This window comes from Melospiza georgiana, chromosome 2, assembly GCF_028018845.1.
Source record: "Melospiza georgiana isolate bMelGeo1 chromosome 2, bMelGeo1.pri, whole genome shotgun sequence".
In the NCBI taxonomy this organism is placed as follows: domain Eukaryota; kingdom Metazoa; phylum Chordata; class Aves; order Passeriformes; family Passerellidae; genus Melospiza; species Melospiza georgiana.
In genome coordinates, this window is record NC_080431.1 from 67,489,589 (window position 1) to 67,511,627 (window position 22,039).

General features: G+C 38.2%; 1 protein-coding gene across 3 annotated transcripts in view; it reads right to left on the reverse strand.

Moving 5' to 3' along the window:
• Positions 1-4,585: 4,585 nt before the first annotated feature.
• Positions 4,586-22,039, reverse strand: part of YAP1 (Yes1 associated transcriptional regulator) — an 88,144-nt gene continuing 70,690 nt past the window's right edge. For 2 of the 3 annotated variants that reach the window (XM_058018585.1, XM_058018583.1), the window contains exons 6-8: positions 14,064-14,194; positions 9,984-10,096; positions 4,586-9,372 (exon numbers count right to left, since the gene is read on the reverse strand). In XM_058018585.1, coding sequence (XP_057874568.1) covers positions 9,134-9,372; positions 9,984-10,096; positions 14,064-14,194 — 483 coding nt within the window. In that variant the 3' untranslated portion in view covers positions 4,586-9,133. Of the gene's footprint in view, positions 9,373-9,983; positions 10,097-14,063; positions 14,195-21,284; positions 21,333-22,039 lie in introns of all 3 variants that reach the window. The other variant, XM_058018582.1, reaches the window with a different exon arrangement.

Consider the following 22,039-nt stretch of genomic DNA (forward strand, 5'->3'; position numbering starts at 1 on the left):
CTGTGCTGTGTATCAGTTAAACGTGGCACTCCATTGTATTAGGCACCCATTAGGGGTTAATCCTTGCTATGAGTAAACTCTTTGCTCTCTAATGTACCAGTTCGTGTCCTGATAGCCACACACACACCTCTCTTTGTGACTGTGCAGTGACAGAATGCACACATACTAGGGTGCAAAGCATGGATTATGCATTAAATGTGAAGGTAAACATCAGTGTAGACAAACCTGACCTGCAGCCAACCTCCCTTCTGTCCCAGCTTAAAAGCAAAACAAGCTCTCTCACAGGGAGCAGAGACTGGCAACCCAACTTCTCTTACCCCAGCTCTTTGCTTTGGGGTTGTTGGCAAGGTGCCTTCAAGTCCCCAGAAGCTGACTACTCAAGACTGGTTTCTTGAGAGGCAGCACAATGGAATAACACATGTGTTCATATTCTCTCATTATTCATTCTGGTTTTCTGATTGAAATTATTCTATGTCACATCTAAAACTCTAAATATTTAAAAATAAGCAACAACCATGCAGACTTTGTAACTGAGATGACACTTTTACTGGTTTTTTTTCCTTGTGAAGCCTAGAATAAATATAATGCTCCTGAGAAACTGAGTTGCCTTTAGGCAGGAAATTAGTGCTTATATATAGAATATCTATATATAGATACACACACATGTAACAATACTCTGTGCCTCTATATATGTATAATGATGCAAGACTTCCCCCCCTTACATTCATGATCATTCAATGTACTTCCACACCTAAAGGGTCACTCTGGCTTCCCAGAAGCAGTTCAACAAGAAAGCTCAACCTAAAAAATAACTAAGGACTTAGGCACAAAAGTTTTCAGGGAAGGAAGAGCTGGTGCATGTTAATGTGTCAGTGGTGACTGTGCACTCTTTTCTACCAAACAGAAGGGAATAGAAGCTAACTGGTGAGCAGCACAGGAGGGCTCACTGGAGTCAGTTCACCCTTCCTACTGAGTGTTCACATGCCAGTAGAAAGCATCATTTGGTACGCATGAATGTATGACCTTCTTATAATGCATTTGTGAGTTTAAACTTGTAGAGTCAGATGCATACCTTAGTGCAAAGATTATATTCATATGTGGTGATGTCACTGAGTAGAAGCCCCAGAATAGCACAGCTTGAGAATGAATTAATAGGAAGCACTTAATGCTTAACCCTCAAAGCATTTTGCAAACATTAACATTTCAGTACTGCCAGGACACAAGTAAAACCATGCACACAGCTTTCCTGGGAAATGGTAAAATGCCTCACTCAAAGGCTCAGCAGGAAGTCAGATGTGCCACTACAAGGTGGGAACTGTCTTTATCCAGGGCAGTGTGTACCCAGGTAGATTGTACCTGACTACATTTTAAAAAACATCTTTACCCTATTTCAGATGTTGCCAGTGCAATCACTTCAATAAGGTAGTCATCTGTTAGATGTTAGTGACATTGAAAATAAAATGCAAGCAAATGTGAAGTGCCAAGACCACCAGATGTCTTCAAACTGAGACATTTCCAAAAGGAGGTCAGAAACACAGCCCTCATGCTGCAGCAGTACATGCCTGCTTCCTTCCTGTTTTCATGAACCTCACCAGCTCCATTACTTCCTTTTCAAGGTGATGATAAAGTAAAATCCACATATTGCAATAGCAAAGCTCACCAGCAGAGATGACAGCTGTGAGGAACCTGATCCTTACTGCAGTCATGGATCTTCATGTAAAACCAGCTTGTTTTCCAAACCATGGCTCACATATGGATGAAAAGAACTTGGATGCAGATACTACTGTTTGGGTGACAGATTTTCTAGCATTCTTGCCACTAAGCTGCAAAGAGAAATTTCTATTTCTTATAGTATTAAATTAAATTAGTATTAATTAGAAAAATCTATATTCACAGAAAGATTACTAGATCCCGAAAGGCTGTTCACAGGAACAAAGACCTTTAAAAGGAGAGTCATGTTTTAAGTGAAATATAAACATTAGAAAAATAAAGGAAGTCACAGTTTCACACACTGGCAAATACAAATCTAAATCCTAGTGCTCTAGAGCAGTTGCTTGAATCACCTGCAGGCAGGGATGAAGGGGGTGGCAGGTACAGGCTGCATTGGTAGGAGGGCCTTAATCAGCCCAGCAGCTGTCACCTTCTGTAGCAGTGACACTTTTCTCAACCACAGACTGAATCTCACCTGTATGGCAAGAGCCATGCTGCCCCAAAGGCTTTGCTTTTGCCAGCAACTTCTTGGACTACACAGCCACCGATAACCACTTTCAGGTTGAACCCCTGGCCAAACCACAAGGTACCTCACAGTTACTGCCATTTGCTGTGAGGTATCACTACCTAAGTCACACAATTTCTTAGCACTGTGGGTTTGGGATTTTGTCAAACACAAATACAACCAGTTACCTCGTTTCCACTGCAGACTCTGACAGTCCAGGATTGCAGCTGAACCTCTCCGAGGTCTCTGGGTCACACTTCAACAGCAGATGATGGGTATGAAAGGGTTACATCGCTGGGCAAAGCCTGAAAATGGCCCCTTGTCAGTCAAGAGCTGAGACAATTGCATTGCACACCTAACAATGAAACTGTGAAAGACTGAATTACTCCATCAGCTTAAAAAACCCATCATGGCCAACACCAGGTTAAATGCTGGGTAGGAGTATTCCCACCCAGGAGGACTGCTGTCCCTGCTCCTGCTAGGACAGCTGGCTGCAGAAGTCAAAGCAATGACACAGCCTCTAACAAGAAGAGGAATCCACTATGGTTCAAAAAAATCACGCTTGCCCATAACCATCCTGTACCAGAAGTTGGGCAGCATCACATTTGGAGTCAGACTGTAATTCTGTGCTATATTACAGTCTTGAAACACGATGGCAGCTGCATTTTAGAACTCTGCTCTCCTCTGGGGACAAACTGCACTTAGTATTACAGTACAGTCAATAGGTGTTAGGAAAGCAAAGCTCACAGATGGTAAATACAATAAATAATTTGGAACACACCAGAGCAGCTCGGAATCGACATATATGACAGGAGGAGAAAGAGCATTTCAGGTGAGATTGAATGTAGCATTTATCTGGAGCTCCAGTTTGTTGTTGCAGAACAGTGAAAAAGAAGCCTCTTGGGCTGCTCCTGACCCCTCCCCTTAAAAAGAAACCTAAGCCAAACAACCCCTCCCCCCCCAATCACACTTGCTAATAGACAGGAAAATTCCATAAAACTACTTTGCCTCTCATGTTCTAAGTGGAGCCAATTTAATATATAATATTCTATCATTAGTGACCAACTGTATTCCCACACAAAGAAAATTAAGTCAGTCTGTGACAGCCTAGATCTATAGCACTCACTGTTACAACCTTTGCATTAAAGACAGAGTATGTCTGGAAAAGTAAAAACCATGAGTTTTCCACAAAATTTGTTAGGCAGCTTTGTCAGATGTGTCAGTATTTATGTGTTTCTCACTCAACATGCTCCCTCAGTGCCTGGAAAAGAACACATTGGCTGTTTTATTTAAGAGGCATTCAGCACTGGGTATGGTAATTGGTACAAAGCTCTACCTCTGTTCTAAAGACAATTTGATTTTTCAGTTTAAGAGCTGGACTCACCATTTCTTGGCAACCAAGATCTCTCATCCCGTACCGACATCTTCCTATTTTGATGATACCTAAGTTTAGAGGGTGCTAACAGATAACCACTTCCTAATGCTAACAGATAACCCCTGTTAGCATTAAGAAGTGGTGGCAACAAAGGTCAAGAAGCCCACCTTTACTCTTAGGAGGAACATATAAACTCTGGATGCTGATACTGTAAACAGAATCAGTGCCCTGGTTTATCTCTGAATGAACCTCTAAAACAGGAGGTGCTACACAGATCATAGCCTGATCTCAATTATTCTGTTGATGATCCAATATGAAAAATGCTTTCTTTGGCTGATAACTGGCACTTGCTTCCTTGGAAGCATATTATTTCTGGCTTACTGAAACAAATACTTTTTATTTTTAACTAAGTGTTGAAAATATTTCAAAGAGAATTGCAAAGTGAGCCTGTAATACCTGGACCAAATATCCTGTTTTGCAGTAATACAGTCTATTTAGGGCTGCCTCAGAAGGTCACTCATACTTCAACTACTGCAATATGTCACCACCTTATAAATGAGAGTGATATCAGCAAACAAAATTGGTACCTTATCATTCCCTGGTATTGGCTGCCTACTCCCAGGTGGAAGGTGTGATGTTACATTTAAATTTAAAGGATTTGGGTGACTAAAGCTGGCTATGAACTCAGAAGTACAAGACAAACTGATAAATCCATCAAGGGCTGTACCCTTAACCAAGAAAACACACAAATTTGCTGAATTCCACAGGGTTGGGGCATTTGGTGCTGAGCCATAACAACTCTGGAACTGCTAAAATGCAAACAGTGTATGACTTTGGCCTTTCCAAATTGCACTACATTAAAAAAAAAAATCCCATCTTTCAGACTGTTATACAGAAGGTCAAAATTAATGAAACCTGTCAAGATATTTTAACCTGAACTCTTCAGGCACTTTCAAGGTATATCATTACATATTTCACAATTCATAAGTCAAAACTTGGAAATGAAAATAGTGTGTCTTTATTGATAGTCTGCCACAAATTAATGCATAAACTTAAGAGTTAGCCAAAAATGTATCTGCCATCCGAACATGGCAAGCATTATCTGCAAAAAGTGGTTGCTTTCTTCTAGTAGATACCCAGATGTCCTGTTACCAGGTCTCACTACAGTGCCATCTGCAATTAAAGTATTGTTTTACACAAGCTGCATGATGCTCACCAGAGTCACTGTCTCTTCATTCCTGCAAGCACACAGATATGTACACTTTAATGTTAAGCCTTTACTGAAGCCAGTGGAACTCATTTGTCTCTCAGGTGAGCTTGCACACCGTATTTGCAGAACTGGAGTTTACAACTACAAAAGCAATGACAAGGGGGACAAGAACAGACGCACTACAATAGGCATTCCAACAATTCAATGCATCTATCTTACTGAAGGAAATCATATCTTTACATACTATTGAATGTTAAAAACGAACAAAGATGTTTAAGCACAAAGTATATATTTATACCAAATAAAACAACTGAAAAAGTATTACATAAAGAAAAATAATGTAACAGAATGTACTTAAGTACCTAGCTTACAGTCATGCTCATATCTAAAAATAACATTGTTAAGTAATATATATAATTTTGGACATAATTCTCTAACATACAACATGATTCTGTGATTCTAAATGTGGAGAGTACTTTTTCCATGATACAGAACACAAATTGTTTTATACAAGCACACCTGCTAATTTGTATAAAAAACATGCTTGTAAGTGAAAAGGTCACTGTAGTACTAATTTACCATGTAGTGTTAATCATGTTGAAATCGTCTCTTCTCCTTTTGCATTGGTGAGCGCCAACACTGAATGGTACAATATTTGATCCATATGGTTCACTGACACTGCAACCTGTTCCCAAGCAGCAGCCCTAGCCGGGTGTTAACAGTACAGCTCTGTACAGCCCCATCTGTCTGCATATAGTGTATTTAAAACTAACAGCTACTACAATTATTACAATGATTTCTGTTTCAATATATACATCAGTATAAAATACTACCCAAAACACTTTTGCATTTCAAACAATTTTAACCACTTCATCAAACAATGCATTCGTAGAATTAAAAAAAAATCCGAATTAATATTGATTGCCAACAGTACAGCATCTCTATGGTATGTTTCCTAATAAGTGAGAGAACGGAAATGTCTTAATTAAAATAAGTATCACAAAACATAATTAATGTTAGAGCTGTTCAAGGATTCCCAGTTTATCAGTATCTACCCTAAGCCATGCTATCCAAGTACAGTATAAGCCATTTAGTGTTTCTACAATGAGAATAAAACATTCAAATATTAAAGCTGTGACAAACACACAAAAGCAAGGAAAGAGAATTTGTTCTGTACTCATTTCTGTTGTAGTGAGGTACAGCATGTCAGGAGCTTGCACTCAGTGCATCAAATCTGGTTTTGTGCATGGACTGGGGAATGACATGCTGCAGAGAGGGACCTGGGGGTTCTGGTTGATGGCAAGTTGGACATGAGCCAGCAGTGCCCTGGCAGCCAGGAGGGCCAACCCTGTCCTGGGGGCATCAGGCACAGCACGGCCAGCTGGGCAAGGGAGGGGATTGTCCTGCTCTGCTCTGGGCTGGGGCAGCCTCACCTCCAGTGCTGGGGGCAGTTCTGGGTGCCACAATATGAGAGGGATATTAAACTACTGGAGAGTGTCCAAAGGAGGGTGAAGGGCCTTGAGGGGAAGCCACTCTTCATGGCTGAGGTCACTTGGTCTGTTCAGCCTGGAGGAGACAAGGGGCGACCTCACTGCAGTCTGCAGCTTCCTCATGAGAGGAAGAGGAGGGACAAGTAAGATCTCTTCACTTTCAAGACCAGGGACAGGACCCAAGGGAATGGCCAGAAGCTGTGTCAGGGGAGGTTTAGGTTGGATATCAGGAAAAGGTTCTTCACCCAGAGGGTGGTTGGGCACTGGAACAGGCTCCCCAGGGAAGTGGTCACAGCACCAGCCTGACAGAGTTCAAGAAGCATTTGGACAACGCTCTCAGGCACATGGTGTGAAGCTTGGGGTGCCTTGTGCAGGGGAAGGAGTTGGACTTGATAATTCTGATGGGTCCCTTCCAACTCAGCTTATTCTGTGATTCTGTATGTGCTACGATACCTGGATACAACTGTGGAAGACAGCTGAAATAAAATCAACTCTGAATTTCCTTGCTGTTGTGGTTTTATGTCAGATCGTTCAAGTTAGGAAAACTTAGTGTCTTTTTCTTTTCCTGAAGGGAGGGAGAGAGAGGAATTCATAATGAATTTAAAAAAATGCTACTAAAATCCCTATCCTGGACACAATAACATTGCTTTAGGAGCTACTGTGTCATTGCACAATATAAGTGGCCTATTACTCACTGAATTATTGGTGTAGCAGAATACATATAATTGTGAATGTGTTTTAAAAATTATTATTTTAAAACTTGCCTGTATCCCATAACAAGCCATAAATTTGTGTTTTTCAAACACTAATACATTTATGTAAAGTAGTAAATGTACATTTCTAGTGGCAAATTTCAAATCTCTGCCTCTGCTGCTTCAGTTTTTAAAACAGGATTTGTTTAAGAGTTTTCATTCTTTACATCATCCTAAACCAGAATTATTTCTGAAGCATAAAAGAAATCCAAACTGCAATAGTAATATCATGGGGTTTTTAATTTGTTTTGCTGATTTGTTCCTAGCTTAAAAAATAATCAGTGTCTTGAGAAAAAATGCAAAACAGTAAACCCCAAAAAATCTCTCCTCAGAGAAGTCCCTGCTAACTGAGAGTTTTTTCCAAAACTAAGTTTCACACTTAACAGTATCTTTATAGTCATGTTATACACCCTTTAAAATAAAGGCTCACTGTTGAGAATGGTGATAGGCCCTTAATTTTAGAGGTGTTAACTGGTGACACTATTTTTCATCAGAAAAAAACTCAAAAGCCCCACAGAAATTCATAGCTTATATTGAAAGTTTGATTCACGCTCATTTTGTTCATTTAAAAATACTCTTTGGAAACTTGTGTCAACTCCTGCAGACAACTTAGTGATACATCTTTTCCTGTTAAAATAAAAATGATTCATATTCACCTCTACCCCATGCTAAACTCTACTACTAATATACACTTCATTACCTGCTCATGTCACCATCTAACACATATCTTTACATTCTTCTACATATAGTGTCCAGGGCTTATTTTTCACCAAACAGAACTAGACAACTATTACAATTATAAGTTTTTATCGAGAAGTTTTTTGGTGTTCTAGCCTTTTCATTGCAACACACAGTGATATTAATAGTTCAGGATTTTTGTCCCTGTTAACTTAAGAGAAACTTTTCATAAATTTTTTTTCCCATTAAGGATTTTAAAATCTGAACTCACTTAAAGATCAAAACTGAAAACCAGAAGCGAGATTAGATGTAATTTTAAAATGGTTCTGCTACTTTAAGATGCATTTAAAATTTGTACACATGACAAAGGACTCTTTAACATTGCTGTAATCAGATTCTAATTCAAAGTCTCGCAAATACACATGAAAAATAAGCCACTGGTCATGAAATCTAATGATTACATTCAAAGCTAGCCTTTAAAAAAATAAAAAAAGTTACAGGCAAAACATACTGGTTTATGTACTCACTAGCTTATCAGGCTACAATAGGCATGGTTTAAGTATAAAAAAAAGCAGACAATTTAGATTTAAATAAGACTGTGTGAAATCAGAAAAAAACCCTTAGATTTCACTATTAAAAAAAACAACCCAGAACACCTATAATTACTTCCCATCCTACAGCTACAGTTAAACCAACTAACAAAAATAATCAAAGTATTTTTGAAAAATGGAAGTTAGGCTAGAGTATGTGGCAACAATCAAAGTTCATATATGTTTCTATGTAAAATGACTCATGATTTACTATAACATAAAATACAAACAAGAGCACTTCGTGGCTAATGCAAGAGCTACTAGTAGGAACACTTAATGCCAAACAGTCTCTTCAGCCCTCCTTTACGTCTTATCTCCAAATCAGTATTGACTTCTTTTGACCAGATACATCATTTTTGGCTTGTCACCCCAGTATGTCATGTTTTACCACTTGCCACAGGCAGCAGGAGACAACTAGCTGAGCAAACTACAAGCAGTGACATGCAGAAATTAACTCTCAAATCTGAGTACTTAGATAAAATGATACGCAAGCGCACACTAGGACAAAAGGAATGGCATTCGTCATCCAAAATAGGCTCATCATCCCTCCCCACCCCCCTCCAACAGTAGTTGCAACAGCAATAGAAAAAGATCAAGAAGATGTCTGTTCTTCAGAGTCAACTGTGAAAAAAAGTCAGCAATATATAACAGCAGCGATGGACAAGGAAGAGCAAACCCAAACAAACTTGCTGAGTATTTGTTCATTTACTTTTTCTGAACACAAGCCAAAGTGCATCACACTGGCTTGTTCTGAACTTCAGATACAGATGTCTTAATCTCCTTAGATCCTTCACAGATTTAGAATTCAGTCTCCCTGAGGCCCCTATAACCAAGTAAGAAAACTCTCTTTATCTAGCTTGGTGGCTGCCAAGACAGATTCCATGTCATTAAGGATGTCAGAGCTCAAAGCCTCTTGCAGACTTGGCATCAGTTCTTCTCCTTCTATATTCATTCCATCTCCTTCCAGTGTCCCAAGGTCCACATTTGTCCCTGGAATGCCTTCAAGGTAGTCTGGGAAACGGTTCTGATGGGATGGTATGTTACTTTGGCCGATACTGTCACCTAGTTATAACACAAAGATGGATATTAAGTATACTGGAAGTACCAAGCCTACAATTTATCAGGACAACTGGTTAAAGGTTAATCATGTACCTCTTGCATCATACAAGCAGCATGACTCACAGAAATCCATCACAAACCCCAAAGATAACTTGGCTGCATGCAGACGTACAAAGAACATGCCTTTGTTTCCAACTTGCACCTACTGACCCAAATCTTACAGATCTTTGATGGCATTTAGCACAATTTAATTTTGACACTTGAAGGAAAAAGACAATACTGAGTCAAATACAGTTTTGGAGTGGTATTAACAACTCTGGATGAGGTACTATTCTTAGCCCTGAACAACATTACTTCAAAAAGCAAACACACTTAAATTCCTTATAAAAACAGGAGTGATACTACTTACGAGCAATTTCCCCATCCTCCCAATACACTTGATTACAAATATATTTTTTCATAAATCTAATGTTTCTATCAGAGAAACAGGGGAAATAGGAAAAGGTAGAAAACAATGCAAAGGGTATCAGAGCTTTTCAGAACTGCTTGTTTTCACGGCAAATGGAGACAAGTGTATTTGGAAAACATGCATTAAAAATGTACACAAACCAGACCTGTATCCATCTCATCAACACTGTTCAGGAAGTCATCTGGGGTTCTGGGTACACTGTAACTGCTCATGCTAAGGCCACTATCTGTGCTTTCATCTCTGGAGTGATATGTTCCACTGTAACAGAAGAAAAGGAGGAAAAAAAATGAGGGTAGAGCACTGAAAAAAAATTAAAATAGATGCTTGTTTTGAACTAATTTATGGCCTTTGAAAACACTGCTACCATGAGAAATCCCCAATTCTAATAAAAAACTGAAGCATTTGTTTGCATGAGACCACCTGGGTTTTATTTTATGCAGACCTTTTCCAATGAAAACCATATTATTTAGATTCAATGAAACTTGATGAGAACATATGTAAGCAGCTTTAAGAAATGGCCTACTGTGTGTTGTGCATAATTTTAGTCTTTTCACACCCACCCAGCTAAAACCTTTCAAAGCATATCAGATAATCAATAATGATTATAAAAATAATAGTAATTATGGTGCACCCTTTTATGTTTCCATAAGGATAAAAAAATACTTCTAACTAATGTTCCCATGTTTAATCAACCACTGAAGTGTATTTTTAGGTCACTGCTGTTATAAATAGTTGGAACTCCTTTAGCAATTCTTCAATTGCTTCCCACTGCTGCATTACTGCTTGTTCAGTCACACATGTCAAGGCAAGAGAGCACCCAAATATAAATCAAACCCTGGTACAGAAGCCATCCTATAAACAAACCCTGCTCAGAATGATCTTGCTGACAGAACAGTTAACCAGACTGATGGCATGGGGCCTTACATGCCTTCACTTTCTTACTTGCCAGCGCAGCAAGCAAGACCAAGAGAGCCAGAGTGGAAAATGTGGGGAGGGGAAGTAGGCCACTGTGTTGAGATTATATAGCATGGTTTTAGAGCAGGGGTCTGCAGGGATCACTGTGTGACACAGCAGGAGGAGCTGATCCCATGTCAGCCAGCTGCTTCCAGGTGTCTCCAAAGTGGCCCAGCTGCCCAAAGCTGAGCCCATCAGTGACGATGGTAGTACTTTGGCATAACATATTTAAGAAGAGGGGAAAAATGCTGAACAGCAGATGGGAGAGAGGAGTGAGAATATGTAAGGGCAACAGCCTGCAGACCCCAGGGTTGGGGCAGGAGGAGGGGCAGGAGGTGCTCCAGGCACCAGAGCAGAGATTCCCCTGCCGCCCTTGGTGGACAGACCATGGTGAAGCAGCTGTGCCCCTGCAGCCTGTGGAGATGCCAGGGGGAGCAGAGATCCACCTGCAGCCCGTGGAGGATCCATGCCAGAGCAGGGAGATGCCTGAAGGAGGCTGTGACCCCGTGGGAGGCCCATGTTGGAGCAGGCTGACAGCACCTGCAGCCCCATGGTGAGAGAAGCCCATGCTGGAGCAGCTTTGCTGGCAGGAGCTGTGACCTGCATAAGCAGTTGTTGAAGGCCATCATTACCTCCCTCCCCCTGCATCCTCTAATATTCAGTATTCACAAAATGTTTTCAAAATCTGTATTTCTTCAGGTTATGTATTCTGAGATTCACTGAGAATCCTTACTGATTTTCCACGTGGCATCCTCAATGAACATCAACTTGATTTACTGTTCAAATTATCATTTGAAGACATACTAATCCTCCTCATGATGTACTTGTGAAGTATATACTATATGCCTTTTTGTCAGGTATGAATAACCAAAAAAATTATGAACAGCTATTCAACATCAGATGCCAGAAGAATGCCTTCAGCTATGTATATAAATATATATATTTGATTCCATGAAGGCAACTTTGCCATACAAGAAAGGAACCTAACAGTTCTTTATAGATAAATCATAAATACTTCTCTGTTTTTAGACTGATTTAAGAACTGAATCACCACACATTCGATACAATCCTAGTAATTAAACTTAAACAATTTGGAACTTCTGTGAACAAAAATCCGGTTTACTTTATGGGACAAACTACTAAAAACAGAACTGAGACTATGCTGAACTAAATCACTCCAGTGGAGAAGGCTTTTTGGCTGTTGGTCTCACACTTGGAATATCCAGCACTTCTCTTCAAATCGCTCCTTAATACACATTTCCTCTTTCTTCAGCAAGGATTTGTTCATTTAGTAGTCACACCACCCAAAATTACCACATGCAACTAAACAGCATTACCCAAAATAGAGTGGATTCTTCTTCAAATAATCATTGTTAAAATATGTGTATACAAAAGAAGAAATACCAATTTAGGAGTTAAACAGAGAACTACCATCACTACCAGTATAAATCTAACCGACAAAAATATATAAACAAGTGTGGCAAATCAAAAGGTGAAATAGTCTAATGAAGTCTGCATTGATGAATATCCATTAAAAAAATAAAAAATCAAATATACCATAATGATGGTAAGTACTGAAGATAGCAGGCAGATTTGATTATGCATTTTAACCACTACTGAGCAATTATCTCAAATTGCTCCAATGTAGTGATTCTCTGAGATTTTTTAATGCTTCTATTATATAGGCAGCAGAAAATATCAAACAACCTAAACTCTGAATAGATAACTCCGGGGCCTAAATTTAGTACTGTCTCACGAGGAACTTTATATACACCCTATAAGGACAGAAAGGAGCATTTCCTAAAGTCTGAACTTTAACTTAAGGAGTATCAACAAGACCTTTAGGTCATAGTCCAAAACTATTGGACTGCTTTCTGAGACAGCAATGCATATTCACAGATGTCCTTTCTTAAAAATCCCTTTCCCTCACCCATATGGCAGAATTAAGTGCAGTGCCACACATGCACCTGCCTAGGAGACAAATTTTCAGACCAAAACACAAATTAAGTTAATCTCAAGTCAAATATAGATTTGCAGTATTTTGTCTGGGGTAAGGGCTACATTAAAAAAAAAAAAATAAACCCAAACATATATGCCACCAGGCAAGCAGTATCTTTTTGTACTTTGCAGTAAATATCAATCTGCCATAAAATTACAGAATGCAAATTTGCCCCTTCTAGCTTTTTCCTCTGTTTCTAGTTAATGGCAAAGATCCATCACTTTATATTTTATGTGTGTAGACTCACAATGGATAAACTGCATCAGCCATTTGAAACCCAAAGACGCATTTCCTTCAGGTCAGAAGACAGGTTTTGAAGATGTGAGGACCTGTATGATGTGTGATGGCAACAGCCTTCCAGCAGTTCAAGCTAGAATTTTACTACATCACATTGATACCATCACCTATCTACAGAGGCTTCTCATACAAGAGCAAGTCAGGTTTAAATTGTCTTGTCTCTTTTATTTCATAGGACAAAGCCAGCACAGTCAAGGCTCACCCAAGAACACCCTACAGGATGAATTCCATGTAGGATTATCCCTCCAAAAAACATCAAGTTTTCTAATCATAATTGTCAGTGTAGGAGATAAATCTGCCCAAAGGGATTACCTAAAATACAGATATCACTTATCTCAAGCTGCAGCAGTGTCTCTAAAGTTGTAATGTTTGGTGGGAAGCATTTGCAAGCTGAAATTTGAACAGTATTTCCAACAAAATAAACATTTCAAGTCAGAGGGATTTGGGAAAAAGTTTTATGAAAGACTAGTCTATATTGTAAGATTCTACATCTTGAATGAAAATACCCACTTCAAAATAATACAGCATTTAAAATGAAACATGCCACTATTTGTAGACCTAACATTAGCAGAGTAAAAATACTGCTAAATACCTGAAGTGGAAGGGAGGGGTGAATGGGGAAACCTTAAAATGAACCTCAAGCTGTAATCCTAAATGTGCCTCACAGTTCATTTGATCTCACAGCGAGCTATTCACAAATTGAGTCAGTAATTTGAAATGACTGTTAGTCAACACATTATGCAGAGGCAAACATGTTATGACTTTGAATAAAAACCTTCCTACAAGTCTGAACAGACTACTTCCTCCCACAGGAGACAGCTTTTAATCTTCAGCTTTTACTAGACTTGCCATTTAAGGAAAGATTCATTTACAGCTGTGGCTCTTGGCACGGACAGATGTTCAAAATAAACTATTACATGTACCAAACAGAATTTTAAATCAAATTTCTTTCCTCTAGTAGCTATTCGTACAAACCTGTTAAGAAAGGGATCAGAACTATTTGTAGTCATTGTTCTCAGTTCCTGAGACATTCCAGGAGATGACACGGGGTTTTGAGATCCACCGTCCTGTTCCATTGTTGGAAGCTGGCTACGGAGAGCCAATTCCTACAACAGCAGGAGAGGGAGAAAGAGAGATCATGTTAGGCATTTGAATGCACTTTCTAGATACATAAACACATGACATTATAGATAATTGATGCTTTTACTGCTTCCAGTAACAAGAGTTAAATGAAATGAAACTAAAGTTTCTGAGGACAAAGCAAGAATCTGTACTGGCTTCAATGAAAACGCAAGTTCCAGCAGCCATGACCATCATTACAGAGACTGCACTGTACATGTATTTATGGATATAAATATCTGTATGCTTACACAAAGATTTTCTAGTTCACTTCAGTATCTTTCTGCTAAGTCTATACTTAAACCAAAACAAGAATTGTTAATACTATCTGACCCCTAATATAACCTGTATAGCTTTGCTAAATTTCTTCAGATTTCTTTTAAATTCTGATTTAGTTCTTGGCTCCCTTTGTACCTTTGAAAGCAAACTTTCAAGTCTTTCCCTAAAAGTTTCCATTCATTCCTCCTGTTTGAGGCATGCATTTGAAATTTCTGACTGATCAGATCCAGGATCCCTATGTAAATTCCGTAACTCCTCAAATTCAGAGTAATTTCTTAGTAAGGCCCAGACACTGCACTTCTGAAGCTACAAACCTAATTGCATATAATTTTTTACCCATCTGAATGTTCACCAGCTTGAATCAAACCATTCACTAGGCTTGTAATTACTAATTGATGAAAGTGTTAACATAAAATGCATCACATTAAGGGCAGATGGAAATAAGCAACATTTGATGTTATTTCCAGTGATCCTTCTCCCCTTTTTAAACAAGTAATACATGAGTTACACATGTGAAAATACAGTAATTTTCTTCAAGCAACTCTATTTAAACATCATCAATGTCCCACCAAGACTGAGCTTTGTTATTGCAGAGACTGATAAATCTATTGACCATCCTGTCAATCGCCATTGCTGGTAGTATGTGACTTCTAGGCTGTGCCTGGGAAGATAATCTCAGGCAAAACCAATCCTGTCAGTCTTGACAATACTTAGTATTTCTCACTTGTAAAATGAGAGATCTTCATCCATTTTCAATGATAAGCTTAAGGACTACTATACTGTAGTCTTTTAGTAAATAAAACTAACTTTGCCCCTATTCTTTTTCCAAGTGATTTCTTTATAAGAAATCTAAGGTTATTTCATTTTATTTCCAGCAGACTGTGTATTGAAGCTTCCCTGCTGACAGGTTTTCTTTTCTTTTCCAATCTTCATATGCTTCACTCTCATTCCTGTGGATTACTATTCTACATATTCCTTTAGGTTTTATGTCTTGTATTAGAAAATTTTCTCACTACAGCTAATTAGATCTCTGCAGAAAGTGTACAAGCATACCAATGGTTTCTGTGTTCATCACTGTGTTCAAGTAAACCTAGCCCTCTGCTCATCAGCACTTATCTGGCCACTGTTCTAACAAACAGTAATAATACTCCATCCCCGTTTTCAGATCACAGGACATTAAACATATTTTAATAATTTCTAAAGGCTTATCCACATGATTTTCAATTGGTTATGTAATAAAAGCAAATGTGAAGCCTATATAATGACCTCTTACTTCACAGCTAAGTTTGCAGCCTTGTATCAGTGACAAGTTACCTGATATACAGGTAGACTCATCCATATCTAAAAAAGAAAGAAAGAAGCGTTCTTTCCTGGAATTTCCCAAACACTGATCTGAAGAAGGTAGAAGGTCTTAGACCAGCTATCCCAGAGACAGCTCAAGAACTGCTCACCCATGTGGTGTGTCCTTTTGCCCTTCCCTCTTGGTTTGATCTGTACATTACATCTTTATTTCTTTGGGCAGCAGTCCCTGATTTGGATGAAGAGGAGGAGCCAAAAGTGCCAGCAGACTGCAGAAGCAGCTTCGTGACACACCAGTGCCACAAAGAGTGGTTACAAGGCAAAGTCTACATGGAGTCATTTCTGTATAGGAACTAAAGTGATATTTTATCTCCTTTGTGTGGCGCCTTTCCAACTGGAATTGCCTCCTGATTCAATAGTTGTGAGGAAGATAAGAAATCCAGATGTCCCCTTTACAAGAGCTATTGACACCAGGAAAGAAAAAAAACCCACAATTTTTCTTCTGTTACTATGAGAAAAAAAATCAGTACAAAGGAACAAGAAATTCAGAAAAACAGTGAAATTACCTTTGTATTTTTCTAAATCCTCAGAGTGTAGGAGAGATTGAAGTTTCATCAATACATAAACTCAAATAGTATGGTAAAAATAAATGTAGCTCAAGATGCTAGCCAGCTAAAACAAAAAAAATCTCATTTCTTTAAAGGCCCACTATAGAGATGTATTAAACCAGGAGAGAGAACTATATTTTGCCTATTCTTTGGCATGTACTATGTAGTGAAACTAGTATTTTTAAAATCAGTACTGCTTTTATCTCTGTTTTAACAACATTGCTAAAAAATGGAAAACTTCAACTATTTTTAACTATTTATAAGTAGCATTACTGCTACTTTTACAGGAGTCAGAAGCACTTTCCCTTCAAAAGAATGTTATTACTCATCTAAGTAATAAATTTATGTCATTCTGGGAGTCTGAAAGAGAAAGGAATTACCAAAAAAGACAAGCTATTGAGAAACAAATACAGGGCAATTTTTAATAATTTTGCAAGACAAGCAGAGTTTCCTAAAGGCCTAAAGAGTATGTTAAGACTATTTTTCCTAAAAGGTATAAAAATGGAAGCTGAAGTTGTGTTGCTTAAAGAACAGTCTTTTCATTTCTCCTTCCTTATAAACCTGTTTTGCAATAAAAAAACGTTGTAGGTTTTCTATACTTAAAAAATGTATGGGAGTGTCCAAGTCTCTCCCAGTTCCAAAACAGAGCAATGTGAACTCAAGGCTTTTAATTCATGCTTTGAAATATGTGCTTTATTAGAAGTATTTAAAGTCTGGAGGCAAAAACAAAACTATGACAAAATCCTGGCTTAGATTTCTATGAATTGATCTCATCCTATTTTTAAAGTATGTCAAACTTGTTTTAAGTACCTCTGGGAAAAGAAAAAAAAGTAGCATTCCTACTGTTAGCAGAAAAGCTGAATTTTAGTTATTACACACACCAAAATGATCTGTCATCTCCTTAAATAATTTTTAAAATAAGGTCAGCACTGTGTAATTTATCTGGCTGACCTCATGCACTTTTTTTTTTTCATAATTCCAGACAGATTAAGTTTTACATTAAGTTACAGGTCATTCACACCATGTTCAAATTAACTTTATAAAACTACCCTTTTAGGAGCATTTTTATCTTCACTGGCTTTTGAGGAAAGGCAGATGTCTTGTGCAACCCACTTATATTCTTACTGTATTAAACCTATGATATGCTAGTCAATTTTACTTGGTATATCCTGATAATTGGTTTTGCAAATTTACTTTAAAGGTGCCAATTTCAACATTTCTGCCCCCAACCATCACTTGACTTTCAAATGATCCATAGGCTTTCCTGGGATGGGACAGAAGTTTTAGGGGAAAGAGGAGACCACAACACTTATGGGCAGACTTACAGTTGCTTCTTCAGATTAAGTGCCTGCATTTTTGTGAGGGCCACAAAGTTCCAGCACACACACAAACAGGGAAGACACGGGGACTGATGGAAGACAAATGAACTCAGCAATGAGGAGCTGGGCAATTTGTGAGGGCTGAGCAGGAAATGGACCGTTCACTGCTTCAGTCACAAAAACCAGCACAGCCAGTGAATGCAGTTCTGATTTACTATACAGACTTTTAAACAAGGTATTTATCCATAAAGATCTACACAAATGAGCAAGCAATACAATTATTTTGTTGATCTGTAAAGCTTAGAAACAAGCTAGAAACGAGCAGTAGATACAGGATCAGCAAGCATATAAAGAGGAACTTATAAATATGTAGTATGCTGATCTCATTAGCAAATACTCTAATATTAGCAGCAAATAAATAAGAAATCTTCCATTCTCAGCACAAGAAAATAATCTGCACAACATCCAAGAATAATGCCATCAGTACCTCGACATTATTCGCCTCTATTTCTTTCCACAGCACACTGTAAGGGAAGAAATCTGTTACTTAACTACCTGTTCAATTTTGTGACATATACAAAACTTGATTGACATCTGCTCTACTTTAGAAATTGCTGACAATCAGATGCTAACTGCAGGAAAATGGAAAGAGAGCTAGTAGGGATGGAGTGAAAGTCAAGTCATGCAGTCTCTTTACTAGGACAGACAGACATTTTTAAGGTTTCACAAATAACTGATGATGATAAGCACAAGTAACTGAACAGATGCTTGGTGTTTTTAAATTTCCTGGATGTATCAACAGTTCTTGCTGATACACAGTAAGTCTGAAAGTTGTAATTTTTGCTACAGGTACCTTTGACCTTTAGAATTTCAGTAAAATACATCCTCATTCAAACCAGAAGAGTCTCTTACAGTGCTTTCTATAAAAAATTAAGCTGAGCAATTAATTATTTGCTCTTTCCAGAAGGTAAGGCTTCCATACACAACACTTGGAATGTTAGTGTCACCACAGGATACTGCAGTTCCATGGCAGAGTGACCACAACCTGGCAGGAACACTGTGGTTACCCAGTACCAAAAAACCTGATCACAGATATAAATACAACCATGGTACTGTACCCAGGCTACATGGGGAAAAATGTCAAGAAGGATCAGGATGTTGGGCTAGATGACCTCCACCAGTCCCTTCTAACCTAGTGATTGTGTGACATGAAAAGTTCAGATACAGTTAAAAGTTAAGGAACATTTCTCAGATGTTTTTAATCCATCCATACAAGAGATTTCATTGGATGCAAGCTTCAAGAATGCCAGTGTTACATAATTTCTTTACAAACGAAAGACCTTGGCAATCCCTCTGTAAAACAGACTTAGCTGTCCCAGAATTAAGAGCACTGAATATATGAAGATTTATTTTTTATTATTCCTTAAAAGAATATACAAAAGTTAGCAAGAGAAGCAATTACTCTGCCACCAAGCACAGCTTTATCATCAGGGAAGCAGGTAATTCCTCCAAACTTTATTAATTTTATTCAAAAAGAAAGAAAGACCTGTCTGCAAGAAAAAGTTGACCAAAGAAATTTTAATTCTTCCTATACATTTTCCAGATTAACTAGGTCAGCTGTGATCTGATCAGATGTACAGACTGGGACTTCAATAGCAGCAGCATCAGAGAAGACAGACTACATTTGCCTCTACAGTACAAGGCCTCAAGAAGCATTTAGAGAACCAGAACCCTGAAGCAGTTCTCTAAGCACTTTCTTCCACCTGTGGCTATTCATTACTTTACTGAGGTGATATGAAAACACAAAAAGTACATTTAGATGGTGTGACACAAATAGTCTAGTATTACAGAACTTTAAAGGTGACATGATTGCCCATTCTTCCACCCAACAGATCTCTCACACACACCTTGACTCATTAGCAAGTGCAGACTAATAAAACTGATGCCAGGCAAGAGGTTCAGTAGGAAGCAAGTCTAAATATAAATGGAATCCTGATTTTTGTATGGCTCCTTGCATTAGTTTCCACTCCAAACAGAGCAGAGTGTGACCAGTACATATACATTTAATGAATTATCAGTATAGTCCCTTTGAGTTTTTGCTGTTTTGTAGGATTTAAAGCCATAATTTCAAGAAGTTCCAAAAACCGCATCTTACACAGTACGGTATGAAACTGATAACAAACTTCTCCATTTCCTGTATTTTTTTGAGTTGGCAACAGGAAGAAATTAGTGGAAGAGTGAACAATGACAGGGCTTCAGGCATAGAAGAAAACACAGAATAGACTTTTGGCATTCTGTAAGAAAAACATCCCCTATGAATGACCTAATTATGCCAGAAGATAAGGTATTTTACTCCACTACTGTGGAGTAGTTCACCTTTGTTTATTCTCTTGTATACCCATTATTCTTGAGGACTTTTTTTCCTCCTCCAGAACAGAATCTAATATTGACTGGTAAGATCATTATGTGGCTAATGCTTTGTTAATTAATCAAATTACTACATCTCAATTAAAATGCTTCTGTTTAAGAGCAGCTCTGGTATTGCCAAACAAGAAAGTATTTATTCCAGGGTGTCAGCACTAAGGTCTGAGGTTCCTATATCTCAGAACCAGTAACATTCAAGGTTGTGGTACTCAGAATGCAACAGTACATCAGTACTCATGGCTTCCAAACAGAGGATACTTTCATTTATTCTGTTTTTCTTGCCTAGTGCATACAGAGGTTTTTCTTAAAAAAACAAAGAACAGTACAAGCTAATATAAATATTGGTACTAAGAATCAGTAGATTAAAATACTGTTATCATTAGTAAACATGAAGTTCTCTGAATATATCCATAAATCCACCCTTCCAGAGATTCATTCTATGTTCAACTTCTTTAGCAACTGAAAGAAGACCACATTAAGCTGTTTATTATACTTCACATTTTGAACAATTGTATTTTGGTCTGAGCTTTTCATAACTATACAGTTGTTTCTTATATGCATGCAAGAGCCAGTTAAACGTCCAAATGGAAAAACTATACTGCATAGCAATTATTTTGTTCCTCTAATCTATTAAGTAATTCTGTTATACTATGCGTGCTTAAAAATCCTAACTATTTCAAGTGACTCTTCATTAAGTGATAACAGATATCCTTCTCTAAGATCATACCTGCTTTAATGAACTCATAAGAACATTCATATGAACAGTACTTAAAAGTCACCAACTACTACCTTAGGTAATTTGCTTCAAACAAACATCTTGATGACATCAGGACTGGAACAGCAGTATCCTCAAGAATGCTAAACAAGAAGGCTGTTTTCAATGTAAAAAGATGTGCAATGAATTCCTTGTTTGCTCTTAAATATTGATATAAAGTTGTGGTAATGGAGCACTCCTAAAAACAGTGTTAGGGCTGTGACCAGAAAAGTGATTCAAAAATGTGCATGGCAGAGGCTGGTTTTTTGTTTGCTGGTTTTGGGTTTTTTCCCCTTCTTTTTTAGAATGTTTTCATGTAGCAAAAAGTTCCCTGCTAGCCTAATTTAATGCTTTCATTTTTCTAATTACGCTGAAACATCAGTTTAGAGCCTACCTGATGTTTTGGAGAATTTGCTGTGCTGGGATTGATATTCCGCAATGCCTAAGAGTAAAAATAAGATGGATAAAAATTACTTTAGCTGCACGGTTTACCTATGCAGGCTGTCTTATAAACACCATCTTGTAGTATCAAGCCCCCAAGACAGGCCAGATGAGACAGGATAAGGGAGTTAAGAACTGTGAAAATCATGACACAGTGAAACAAAACTCACAGTTTTACCAAGGATGCATATTTGACAGACAAGCTTAACTAAGGAGAACAACATGAAGAGAATCGGTTGCCACCTGCTCCAAAGTTAGTCAGGTTCTCAATGACAACTGAGGCAAGAAGACAATTAGAAGGCCTACCTAGACACATGCTAGCACAGGGTAAAATGTCTGTTTGTGGATTAATTGCAAAGCAGAAACAGCAGAAGCCCAGGTGCTTAAGCAGAGAGAAAGTCCTGATGCCACCTTTGCAATGTATTCTTACCTAGAGCACTATAAAAAGTAATGGCTGTAAAGATGACCCATCTTACACCAAGAGATGCTGAAGATTCCTACAAAATAGTCCTTGACTACAAAGGGGATACAGAAGTCAGATTCCAGGACAGAATACCGCAGGTGATGAAGGAAGAGAAAAGCTGTCTTTGAAGACATTAAGATGTTATCCTCTTCTGAAACAAGACCCATCACCCAAAGTGAAAAAGGAAAGATTTTAGAAGGTCTTCCTCAAAGAAAAGATTAGTGCTTTTTCTGCCAGTGTCAAAA